At 44.0% G+C, this 13,922-nt stretch overlaps 1 protein-coding gene across 6 annotated transcripts in view; it reads right to left on the minus strand.

Annotated features, from left to right (window-relative positions):
* The window catches only part of BCAS1 (brain enriched myelin associated protein 1), a 531,445-nt gene that overhangs the window by 431,248 nt on the left and 86,275 nt on the right, over positions 1-13,922 (minus strand). For all 6 annotated transcript variants that reach the window (XM_078652060.1, XM_078652059.1, XM_078652057.1 and 3 more), the window contains exon 2: positions 6,474-6,555. In XM_078652060.1, the coding sequence (XP_078508186.1) occupies positions 6,474-6,545 (72 nt within the window). In that variant the 5' untranslated portion in view covers positions 6,546-6,555. The remainder of the gene's footprint in view (positions 1-6,473; positions 6,556-13,922) is intronic.

Here is a 13,922-nt window from a genome sequence, read left to right on the forward strand (position 1 = left end):
GGTCCCCTGGAATGGTAATCCAATCCCAATAAGGTTCTAGGGCCGGTACATGCTTGAGTTCTAAGAAGTCAGTTGTAAAAGATGGTTCAATACAACGGCCAAAAATCTTTGCCCCAACCATGTTCCAGTACAAATCACGAAGTGCTTTCTTAGGTGGGAAAACATTCCTCACAGGGTCATCCCATAATGGAGATAGGCCCATAGCCATATAAATTGCTTTCACCTCCCTCATCCATAGTATTTTATGAGCTTTGTCCGAGTCTCTAACCTCGAGGAAGCCCTGAGCATACTGGGAGAGTTCCGGGGTTACCCACAATCTCCTCCAGTAAGCAACCGATCTATATTTGGCCATATCCTCGAAGCTGTGAGACCCTAAGTCATAGTGGAGAGGTATCAGGGGAGTGGATACCGGTAAAGCAGTGATGTTGCGCAAAAATTTATTTTGGGCAACAATCAACTTTGTAAGGTTACTGGGTCCCCAGAGTTCAGCCCCATAGAGGACCGCTGCTCCAACCTTGGCATTGTAAATCTTTAGGACCGGTGTAATTGGCCTAGTATGGGATGAGTAAAATTCTTTGGTGAGTGCTCCTGTCAATTGTGCATGCCTCGTGACCAGCTGGTTGGTGTGCTGTTTCCAATCTAGCTTGGATGACAGGGTAATACCCAGGTAATTAAAAACCTGGGTCTGTTCCAGTTGAACGCCGTCCATAACCACCTTCCCTCTAACAAGTTTCTGTTTGTGTAAGACAATGAATTTTGTTTTGGTTGTATTGATAACGAGACCATGGTCTGTGCAGAACTCTTTAAAAACTCCAATGGCCTTCTGAAGACCCTGTTGTGTTTTGGAAATTAGTAGAGTATCATCCGCAAACATCAACAGGGGGATCAGCCTTCCGCCCAACTTGGGTGCGTCGGTCGGTTGTTGCTCAAAATACCTGATCACCCTGTTGATGTATAACGAAAAGAGGGTTGGGGCTAGTACACATCCTTGGCGTACTCCCCTTGCAATGGGGAATTTGTCAGTTACGCCACCCTGCTGGTTCCATCGGACTTGAGCAAAATTATCCTCGTGCAATCTGATTAGTAACGACAGGATGTCTATTGGGATGCCCTGATCTTGTAGGGCTTTCCACAACTTGGCACGAGGGACCAAGTCGAATGCTGATTTAAGGTCAACAAAGGCTGCAAAAAGCATACCCCCCCCAAGTAGCACTACACGCCAGTATAATAAAACAAATCTAAAAACTTGATCAATGGTGCTAGTATGGCTGCGGAACCCTGCTTGTAGGGGCGACAGAATGTCATTTTCATCAAGTCACACAAAGGTGGCTCCCTTCACAGCACTGAAGGTTTGCTGAGTGGGCCCTGTTTGAAGTGTCCATTCATCAAACATTTTCATCTAAACAAAAAGCAAGTGACCTGCCAAGTAGGGAATGTTGTTCCTGCACGTAGGACCCTTCTGCATTTTACCTGCTCATTTGAAACACACATCCCATAAGGGAACATTGTTTGGGGCAATGAGTGACCGTAGCCCCTGCCTTCACGAGATTGGTATAACTGACACTGTGACCTGGCCGCCCTTTTGTAGATGGGCCACCAGATTAGAGGTATACTGCTACATAAACCTTGTGTTCTCAGATTCAAAGTTTGATTTGCTCTGAACCATGCAAGTTGACACAGGGTGGTGCAAATTCTACAATGAGATTCATCAAGCCAAGCATAGCCACCGTGAGGGACCCTTGATGACTTTGTAAATCTAGTGTAACAAAAGGCAGCGCAAGTTGCTGCCTTGCGTTACACTGTGTGGTGAGGGTATTACATAGGTGGAGACTGGGTGTTTCTATGCATTCACCCACGTAATTTAATGAATTCCCAGATTTATCAAGAGTGGTAGACCTAGGAATTTATCAGAATTGTACGCCTTCCACCAAGAGGCTCAACGAGGAGAAATCTCTTTATTTCCCCTCATTGTTTCCTCCTTCAAAGTATGCTGCATTCTTAGAAAGACAAAAATGCCTCAGAGGATTGTTTTGTGCAGGAAGGTGCCCCTTTCTGCACAAAAACAATCCTGCCTACAATGCAGACACCCTTGCACCATGGTGCAAGTGTGCCTGCATTGGCACTAGGCAGCACATTGTATTTCAGTGCAAGGAAAAGACAGGAATGCGCTGTGCAATGTTAAGGATGGTGCATGTACAGTGGTGTTCCTGTTCTGACAGAATCTAAATAAGGCCTATTGAGATACAGAAAAGTCCATTACATGGCTCTGGAGAACATGCACCCATGCCTTGAAGTACCCATGGAGAGCTGTGGTATTTTGACCCCCACTTCAGCAGTGCATGTGCCTTGAGTCCTTCCCATGATATGAAGTGAGAGTGGGAATCTGTAGTCGGAAGGGCATATTAAGTGCACCTTCCTTTTTAAGACAGCCACTACTGCCATCCCATGAGGCGACAGAGGACTGACAGAGGTGGCAGTGAAGTGATTATAATTTTCAGGAATGCTGTTTTTCAATATCACCTGTTTCACCTGTTTGAGAGAGCAGGCTACTTACCTCTCCTGCATTTTTCTAATTGATTTACTCCTGGCTCCTTTGATCATCCATGTAGAGCACTGAAGCTCAAATTATGGCCCTGGGGCCTAATGTGGCCCTTCTGACCTTTATATGCGGCCCACTGTTCAACAGCATCACTGGGCTCCTGCTGACTCGACTCAGCACTAACATTGAAAAGATGTTAAACAAACAGGCAATCATTTATTTAAAGGTTAATTAATGTTAAAGAAGGGACGTAACTAGGGAGTCCTGAACAACTTCACTTTAGTAACACCTTCATTTTTAAAGCCATCTTGAGGCAAAAGTGTAAATATATGATGTCTCTTCAATTCAAAAGGTGTATTTCTTTAGCATGCAATACTCTTTCACCTTAGTACATCAGATTATATCAGTGCATTGAGAAGTACTTTTTTAAAGTGATAGTTTTCAAACATGAATTTAGAAACACTCATTCTCCCCCTCCCCACCCTGACATCAATGTCAATAGTGAACTAAGAGGCAAAGAAGTAGTTATGTGTACTCGTTGGGTGGCCTGGTTTCCTATTATACATGAACAGTATTATACATTCTTAAATCAAAACAGGAGAAGGTTTTGTACAGTGCACATTAGGAAGTTATTTATTTCAATGTCCTCTTATGTAAGATAATGAAGAAAAGGGTGGTAAAATAAAAGACACAATTTGGTAACGTGGGGAAGCCGGGATTAATCCCAGGTGTTTCACATTGTACAATTCAGCCACTAGATGTGCATGCTTTGCTTCCCTTACACCTGCCTTACTGCCAATCAACCGCCATCCTGCTAGCATCAATACAACCCTCAGTCGCCTCACAGACCAAACATTTGGGCCCCTGGGCCAATTTTTGCGAGTGCCCATGATGTAGAGTATGGATGTTGCATGTGTCTATACTACTTGGGGGCCGAGGATACATGTGAAGTGCAAATGATACATGTCTCTATGGGAACAGTGGGCTATTTTTTGCATCAGGCATACCTTGGTGGTACCTTAGATGGAGAATTGGATGAAAAGCCCAGACAGCTGTGTATATTGTAAGGTTTCCCGCAGAACAAATCAAACAGGAGGAGTGTTGCTGGTGTTAAGAAAGGAGACACAGGGTCCCTTTGTAGCAAGGAAGTCTCCCCTGACACTTCTTCACCCATTACTCTATGAGAGAGGCTACCCTCCACAGGCTAAAAGGTATCACTTGCTCTAGAGCTTTTGATTTTGGTGGCTCCTGAGAGGAGACTCCCAGCTCCCCCTATCTCCCAACTAATGCGTGTATCAATGACCATAGCTGGACCTGTATGAGTCAAACCACAAAAGTGCAGAACTTGTCAGAACCAGTCAATGAGCTGAACTGCTAAAATACAATATGAGTATCTGCCACTTGAGCATAATGATGAATCTGAAACTTCCAGTCCAGGTGCCAAGACTGCCTAAACATAAGACTGGAGTCCCCCATCAGTGGTGACTGGGAGAGACCAGGGTTTGGGGACTGTCTGCCAACTGCCCTTGCTAGGTTCGAAAGCAGTAACCTAGGGATAATTCAACTTGCCCAACAGCATGAGCTGCTTACATCCTTCTCTGAGTGAAAGAGCTGCCTGGGTGGTAAGCAGGGGCTTTGGAGCTTCTCTTGCATAAGGAAGATGCTGCTCAAAAGAAGCAGAGGAGCTCAGGCAGGGCAAAGTAATGTCACTACTGTATCCCAGCCTGCCTCGAGATATGGTTACTGAAGTCCAGAGGCATGGATGCATCTTCCCAAGGTGGCATGACTTCTGTGACTGAGGGTGCCCTGTAATTCAACAGGATGTGAAATCAATCCAGTCATCTATTTCTAAGAAGTGTTACAAAGACAACTACACCCAGATGCTGTCGGGTTCACAAGCAACTTCAAGTACCATGAGAAGGCAAATATCATAAGTGGATTGTCACAACTGCAACCTGGGATTGGCACCTGCTTGTTTAGAAGTAAGGTTTTGTGATCGCACCCGAGGAAGACCCCAGCACACCACTGACTGTCTAGTGCTTGGGCATGATGTGGCAAACCTGAGGTTGTTGGCACAGTTACATGAAGCATGACCTCTATCAGCAGGGGGTGACACCTAGCATCTGTGCTTGGTAAGCTATATCGATTTCACACTTGAGGAATGATTTCAGCTGGGCTGACAGATACTCCCTTAGGCGTAGCCCTTGGAAGGACCATACCAAATTATGAAACTAGGACTTAAAAAGGTACTGAGACCTGGTTCCCTGAAGGAAGGGAGGTATGCACACTGAAGTGGAGAAAGAATAATTATTCCATTATGGCTAATAGTAAATAGAACCACATAAGCTCCCCCAACAAGGTCACACTGAAATTCCTTTCCAAAGCGCCTTACCAATAGAGGTGGCCGGTAAACTCCACTCTCCCTGAGAAGTTCGCAGAGTTTTACCCACTCTGCAATCCGAATTCAGCGAAACCTCTGCCAACTGCCACAACTGCCTACACTTACACTGTAGGCGAGCACAAGTGAGTAAAAACATGTGCTAGACTGTCCCCGGTGTGATTTCTCAACGTGACTGGTAGCTATCACTAGTGTTGAGAAAGCAGCCACTCACGTTGCGAAAGCTGCAGCTTGAGTACAAAATCTACTTGAGTGGCAAAAAAAAGCAGTGCCCTCTGGCACGCCAGGAGGTGCCGTTTACACTGATTTTACAGCACGAGACAAGCTCCCGGCGCTAAAACTCAAAGTGAACACTAAGACGGACCGGAATTCCGTTACTCGTAGAACTCCACGTTAACTTGTAGAGTTTTTAGTTAACGCCACAGAATTCAGCAGAGTAAAACTCCATGAGTCCCATCCACCCCAACATACTAAAAAATATTATCCCCCAGAATACCCTTGGCCCTGATCCCATTAGTGCCCCATAATAATTGGTTGTGTTGCATGAAAGATTTTTTTTCTGTTAGAACCAAAGTATTGGCCATCTGATGTCTTTTGTGTTGTCACCTGTCTGAGCAGCTGACAAAGCTACACTTAGGTCCAAGCACTTAAGGGGGGCACTTTTTGGTTTGAGTCTAATAGTAATTCGAAGCCCTGGTCTGAGCCCAGTAACCTATAGCTGCCCTGAGAGTCCTGAAAATATTCTCACAAAGCCCTAATTTACTAAAAACAATTACAGACAGAAATTGATTTATTTTGACATAATGTTACATAATGTTAACTCATATTTTCAGAGGAGAAAATTCATAGGATTTTATACTTTTTGTAAATAATATTTAAAGAGAGTCTTTATATACTCTTCAAATTATTTTTCCAACAGCCACTTGCATGATTTTTCTCAACACGTTTCATGGAGTCTTTTTAATTTCTGCATGTCCAAGGTACCAGCCATCGTTTATAAATGCGGTTTATATATTCTCATAACAGAGTTTTAGATAAGGAATTCTAATTAACTTTGCAGGTGTATTTGTAACCTACAAGGTCTCTTGACTTTCAAGACATTATATCCAAAGGTGAGCCCATTTGTGTATTTTTTCCACAGAGGTGCTAAAATAGTTGCATTTGCATGAAAACCACAAATCAACACCGTTGTCCAATTGTACCTTGACTAGTGGGAAATCCAAGTCAGTGCCTTATCTGTTGTAATGTATACAAATAATATTGATTTTATTTTGGAAGCATCATCTTCACTGGTTAATGGAGAGTGCTGAAATGTTTTCTTGGGTTTCCTTGGGACTTATAGATATATATCGAATATTGTGTCCATCAAAAACGTAGCTGCACTCAAGCCTTGGGAAAGCCTACATCGCAGATGCTGTTAGTTGTATGTACTAATGCTTCATGTGCCTTTTCCTTCAGAGAGTATCAGGTTCTCTTCGTGTCTGCATCAATCTTAAACATCATGAAGATAAATTAGCAAAGTCACTTCTAGCATACCTCATAATCGTCTGTATTCACAGTGTTATCTTTGTCCTCTGCTTTTTCTTGGACGCTTTCCACATTCCCCATATTCGTTTAGCTAGAAGAGAAAACAATTACATTTAATGCGAAACTGAAGCAAAGCCTTGTCGAATATAAAGGCAAACATCAGACTTAATCATCCTCGGTGGACACATAACTACATAGATGAGTATTTCGGAATACAAAACAATCAACATAGAATACGTAGCTAGATTATTGAGCCCCATAAGTTTCTGTTTGCTCTTATTATAATAGCAATGATAACTGCATTTATTTTCCAAAATAGGTGACTTGTTTCGAATAGTTTCCTGCTGGACATTATCCTTTCACTCATGTATGCAGTTGATCCAGGCGACCTTCCCTCCAATTAACATATGAATATTGGCAAGTCTAACAAGTCCATTCAAATGATTTTGACTATCTGCTGGTGACTCTGTTTGCATTATAAATACTCATAATTCTTGCTATTTTGAGTTTACTAGACAGGCAGCAGAGCGAGGCCTCTCCTGTGTGCCTGCTTCTAAACCACTGAACACCTGTGCTACAGACATAGGTGAGGAACCCCCAAGTGTCGCTACAGCAGAAGATTGGACTGCCGTCTCCTCGACCAAACCAACAAGAAAAAGAAGCCTTCTCTTAGTAGCATGACCAAGAGGTTTGTTAAAGAAAATAAGGGACTGCCTGGTGGATCCTGCCTTTCTTCAAGGTTAACAAATGTACACAGTTTGGACAAAGCTGCACTCCAGCCAAGGTCTCACATATACAAAATAACATAACATAAGCATTTGTAAAGCACACGTATGATCCAAGGGTATCAAGGCGCTGAATAACAGATGTTTATTGTTGCACAATGGTACTTACTTTATCCTACTCAGGTGGATGAGTGGACTCGTTGGGATTTGAACCTGTTATCATGAGGACAAACACAGGCCCCTACAATGGACGCATTAGTCCAGTAAGCCACCAGCCCCAGTTAAATCACTAAGGCCCAGCACTGCATGCACACCCCACCAACTATCAAGCCTCAACATTTAACCCCTCCCATGCTCATGACGAGCTCCGCTCATCATGAGCCACGGTGGCCGTGTGCTTGACCGTTGTGCCGCGCCCACACGGGGATAATTCCCCTGCTGTGCTGGGCGTTCCTTTGGAACGGGCGTGGTCGTGACAAGCTCAGCTCGTCATGAGCACACGGCCACCTTGGCTCATGACGAGCTCAGCTCGTCATGAGCACCGGGGCGCTGCGCGCTCCCCCTCCCCCAGCACAGCGGGGGAATTGGTCCCGCAGGCAAGGGGTTAAACTGAATGCTCCGTACAACGAGCCCAACCTAACTCAATTGTACTAATTATTCTGAGAAAAAAAAATTCTCTACCGCAACCCAAAAATAGCTGTGCTTCCATGTGTCTGGTCATGTTTTCCTAATAAAATGGTAAAATGGACTATTCAGAAAACATCACCCCACTATCCATCGGTCTTATTAACAACCACTCAGTGTTGCAATTGCACGTCAAGCATCTACTTTCTGAAGAAAATCTTCAAAGAACATTTGGATCAACAAAGCAGACAACAGAAAGGCAGCAGATGTGCAAGATAGAAGTTCTTTGACAATCTCTGACTCAATGATGGTCACACCCTAGACCTGCAGAGCCCATATTTACACAGACTTTGCATTGGGTTTGCATTATTCTTTTAATATATCGTATAGCGATTTACATTGCTGCATGATACGCTGCCTTGGGTTACTTTGCATCAAGGGCATGTTCCATGGGTGGTGCATTAGCACTCCTGTGCAACCACAAACAGGTTTTGATGCAAATCCCTATCTATAAAGAATTGTGGACAGGGATTTGCTCCAAAATCAACCTCCAGAAGCAGGTGTAACGAGGAGAAATATGTTTATTTCTGCTTAATTGTCCCTCTTTCATTGTGTGTGGCATTGTCCACCACATATACAAAGAGGGAAATGTCTTAAAGCATAGTTTTTATACAGAAAGGGACCTCTTCCTGCACAACAACGTTGCTTACCACAATGCAGACACCTTTACACTTTGGCGCAAGGGTGTCTGTTTTGGTGCCAGGCAGTTTAAAGTGTGGCCAGTTTCATGAGTGAACAAAAAAGCACTGCATCTTTGTAGACATGGTGCTGTTCTGCTCCCATTAACACAAAATACCTACTGGGACATTCGCCAGGGGTCAGGGGGTTCAGAGAGGAAGAAAAACCGGAGTATGTCCTCCCTAGAGATATATTTCACAAAAGATACTCCAATCACACTATAGTATGGCGTGTTGCCAAATAGTGTGTACTCTAAAGTAAAAAATGTCTGTAGTGGTATGGATTACGCACTTATCCACCTAGGGTATGAGGGTCATGCTAGTCATGACCGTGTTTGTTAAGGGAGGAAGACTAGTTCTTATTAGTTACCCTCACACACCCTGGTGGTGTCATGCTTCATTATCGGGTCACCCCGACCCCTAAAAGTCGAGGTGGGCTCAACCACAGTGTTGGGTAGCTCTTTAGATAGATGAAGGGCGGGGGACTTAAAGATAAAACACCTGAAACTGACCCCTGGTTTCCCTTTATTCTTGGGTCAGATCCGGTTATTAAAAATTAATAAAACAGGTCTTTTCTGGATTTTAATGTTTCTAAGACCCTAATGCCAGTGCCGACATGTTTCAGTCCACGAGGGCCGTAAAGGTCCAGGACTTTCTTCAGGGCAGTCGAAAAAAATCCCCCTCTGTGTGGGAAATTACAGGATGGAGGTCCCTATCCTATTCATGTTGAGAGGGAAGAGTAGCTTCTCCTCATGAGTATTAAAATGTATTGGTATTGCCAGGCTCCATCCAAACTTTGGGGGCTTCGTGGGTCTCAACGGACTGGAATGTGTGGTGTGGTCTCAGTTTGAGGTCTCACCCATCTGCTGCATCTAGCGTTATCCCGGTCCCCGGCTCTGCCGGGGGCTCTGCTGTTCTGCTCCCTCCTGTTCACGCAATGCAATGCACCAAATTTATTTGCTGCACTTGCATGATTTCTTTATAAATCAGGGTCCTAATCGCTACCAACAGCTGAAGACAAAACATTGGAAATATCTGTTAACCTGATCAGACAACGCAATGGTTTTCTTTCTTCTCACTGCCATGAAACTCATCACACTCCCTCAAATCAGGATCTCACAAAGAGTCGTTCAGTATGAACCTTTCAAAATCTTCTCATGAGAATATTTCGAAATAGCCTTCAACTCTTTTGATACCCCAGCGCAAATCAGTACACGTGAATTTTGTCCTGTCGTATGGTACAACTGATTTTAACTTTGAGGATACAAAGTGTATTTTTGGAAGCCTCCATTTTAAAATCAACCGGTCATTCCATACAGTAACACCATTGCAAAAATGCCAGTTGATACAGATCACAAATGCAGGACATACATAAACACTGATTTGCCAAATATAAAATATCGAATGGGGAATTAGAAAGAAGTTGGGAAAGGTTCTAGCATAGGATTACAAAATCAGCTGTGCAACTGAAGTCATAAAAATACCATAGGTCCAAGTAAAGGGCATAGAAACTGCTATTCCAACTACATTTATGAGTGGCATAATGGAATAAGTGAAAGGATTCACATCGTCCAATCACGGACAAATTATTCCTCAAAGACACTATAGGTACTTCCCAACAGTCATGCAATGATCTAGTAATCATCTTTAAGGCCAAAATTATCTAATTCTTTGCAGTGATCATGAGCAGCCTGGAGCTCATTTTGCCTAACCAACCACACACAGCCTCATTTATACTTAGCCTGATCCTCGAGGTACCAATTAAGACAAATGTGCCCATGCTGTTGGCAGAGCCATGCTCAGCAGAAACATGCTCAATAGACTGATGGAACACAATTCATCTGAAGCATTGACCTGGACCTGACATAGATTCTGAATAATACCTCATGCAAGACTCCATCGCCAAATATCATTAGCATGCTTAAATAATTGATGAATAGACAATAACAGACCCCAAGGAACTATGGGTCTGATTTATAGTTCAGCAGTTGGGTTACTCTGTCACAAACGTGACTGATAGCCTGTTTGACATATTACAAGTGCCATTGAATATGATGCACCTGTAATACGGCAGATGGGTTATCCGTCATGTTTGTGACAGAGTAACCCGTCTTTTTGAACAATTTCTAAACTACCTACTTCAATCTCCTGGAAAGAGGGTTGGGTACCAGAATATCCTAAACAGAAAATCCTCAGACACAAATATTGTACCCAAAATATTGTTTACAGAAGTATCATCCCCTAGGTGTTAATATTATAAAATGTAAGTCATGACAGGAATACGGGCAAACCAAAATACCAACCAATACCTGCAAATTAGATGTCTAACCATTGTGGATAGATGGAGCTACAGTGGCAACGGGCAGAGGTTATCTGCTGCTCCCTCCAGAAAAGGTGTTCCCTGCAACATTCATCCTTCTAGACTTCCCTGAAGTGCATATTATGATGGACCACGCTATCCTAATCACATACCCACAAGAATGGGTGGACATAACTATAAATGCCCAGGACAAGCTCTGCTCAGCGTTTGTGGGTCTTGTGGAGAAAGCATGCATTGGAGGACACATATTTTTGTCAAAAAGTGTATTATGCAAAATTTAATGAGGTACTTTTCTACAAGGCAGCTCCCACTATAAAGGATTTTGGTTTACTTGATCATAACAATCCAATAAGTCTTATTGCTCTTTGTATTTCCACGTCTTGTCTTTTTTTCTGATTGTGCTAGGAAGTCTAGAACTGTTTCCACATTAGGTTAAATCAAGCTACAACCCTTGTGAAGTTCAAAGTATGAATGTTGTGTTCTCCTCACTTTAATGCCTAATTTTTTTGAACTTATTGATTACTGTTAAAATTCTATCTATCGGAGCTGGCTAAGCTGGTTGAGCAGCACTATCTGCACTTCCTATTTATTTATTAACTAATTGTTAGACCTGGCTTTTCCTGCGGGCTTTTCCCCAGACTTTCTGCTTTTGGGCCTCCTGTTTTTGACCCTGCTTTTATTGGTTTTAGTACTCTGGGCACTTGTCCATTGCTAATCAGTGCTAAAGTGCACATGCACTCTGTGTAAATTGTTATTATGGACTGGAGTTTCCAAAATTGACTTTTTTGAATGACTACTATGTCTCTAGTACAGTGCACTGTGTGTGTCCATGGCCTGTAAATCCAATGCTGCCAGTGGACCTTCAACACTGATTGTGCCACTCACACAAGCAGCCTTTCAAAGCGTTCTCAGACCTGCCACCGGAGTGTGTGCACACAGTTTTTACTGCCATGTTGACCTGGCAAATGCACCCACTTGCCAGGCCCTAACTTTCCCTTTTATTACCCCTAAGGTAGGCCCAAAATGTCCCTGTGGGCAGGGTGCAGTGTATGTGAAAGGAGGTATATGTCCTGATGTGTGTGACATGTCCTGATAGTGAACTACAGTGTAATTCGTTTTTTACTATGGAAAGCCTACCTGTCCCATAGGATAGAATGGGAGTTTATTGATAACATCTTATAAGTATAACTTCCCATTGGGGCAAAGTAGGACGATGGAGTTTAGCATGCCTGAACTCAAAATATAAAAATGCATCTTTTAGAAGAGATGGTTTTTATATTTTGTGTTTGAAAATACCACTTTTAGAAAGTGGGTATTTTCTTGCTTAGCCATCCTGTGTGCCTCTGCTGGTTTGTGGGTTGACTGTCTGGCTTTGGAGTGACATGGGCAGGGGATGTACATTCTCTTTAGACAACCACTGGGGGGGTTGAGGTGTGTCCTGTCTTTTCTGGATGAGTCAGGGCTGGGCTGAATAGACCTGGGCTGCATTTACAGAAGGGGGAGATGTCCTTGCACCTGAATAGGCCTCATCTGCCTCACGCAATGCTGTCTCCACCTCCTGTGAGGAAGCTGGGCCAGAGAGGACAGAACTGGTTTCGACTGAGCACAGAGTATAAATAGCCCAGGTCCCAGAAATTTAGAATATTTCTGGACTCAAGAGGAGAAGAGTTGGGAAAGCTGAAGGAGAAGTACTGCCCCTTTGCTGTGTGCTGTCTGGGGTGGGCCTGCAGTGCCTGTTTCTGCAAAGGAGAGGACAGAGACTTTGCTGTGTGCTGTGTATCCTGCTTGAAGAAGATCTCCAACGGCTTGAAGTAGAGCTCCCCTCCTGTTCTGAAGTCTCAGGGACACAAATAATTCACTACAAGCTCCCTTGAACTCCATTGCTGGGAGTTTTGACCTACCAAGATGTGCAGGTTCTCTTGTTGGGCCTCTGGCGGTTGTTCCAGCTGCTGGGAGCTGAGAAAACTTGAAGCAACTTAAGAAGTATGATGCATCCTCACTTTTTTCTGATGCAACACCGCAGTGCAGGAAGAATTTCCATGCATCACTGATGTACCACTGTAGAAACCGATGCAGCCCCTGCCCACGACAGGAGAAACTGTCACACGCTGAGTCTCGTGCATCACTCTCCACACTCCGAAATCACGGCATCGTCTTTGACACAAGCCCTGCTGTGCGGTTGCAAGAAATGCGCATCGGACGACCACCGGTGGAGAGCTCGATACAGCGTTATTGCTGCCGTTGTTGCTGCCAGCTGCATCGAGAGTCGACGCCTCCCCGAATCCGTATGCATCACACTGGGGCGCCAAGTCTACAACAATGCCAGGACCTCAGTAAGAAATCGACGCATTACGTTCCCCACAGTAAGAAACCGAAGCATCATTCACCTCCTCTACAGTAAGGAACTGATGCATCACCCCCCCCCCGGCATGGCAGTAAGGAACCGACGCATCATCTCCCCTGGAGCAAGGAACTGACGCATCACCTTCTCTGTGCATAAAGAACCAATGCATCACATCCACTGGAACGGGTTTTGCTTAGGATTTTTGGGACACATCTAATGTATTTTGTGTTGAAAGGGTCGCATCTATAGGTTGCTATGGGCAGAACTGATTATTTACCTTTTAAAAGTCATATCTTGATAAGTGTATGTTGGATTTTTGTTGTTTTGGTCTTTTTTGGTTTAGATAAAGATTATTTATTCTTCTAAACTGGTGTGGTGTCCATTTGTAGTGTTTTCACTGTAGTACTGGATGCGTGCACAAATGCTTTATGCACTGCCTCTGAGATAAGCCTGTCTGCTCATGCCAAGCTACCAAGGGGGTGAGCATGGGTTGTCTAAGGGTTTAACTTCCTTATCCTGACTAGAAGCAACATTAATTAATTACCCCCCTGGCCGCGGCCGGAATTCAGCGCCTGTGCGGCATATTCCGATCGCGGGCGTGGTCATGACGGCTCCCGGCCGTCATCAGCACACGCCCACCGTAACTCATGATGGCCGGGAGCCGTCATCAGCACCGAAGGGGTTAATGTAAGTATTTATTTACTAAAC

This window comes from Lissotriton helveticus, chromosome 7 (genome assembly GCF_964261635.1).
Source record: "Lissotriton helveticus chromosome 7, aLisHel1.1, whole genome shotgun sequence".
Lineage (NCBI taxonomy): Eukaryota > Metazoa > Chordata > Amphibia > Caudata > Salamandridae > Lissotriton > Lissotriton helveticus.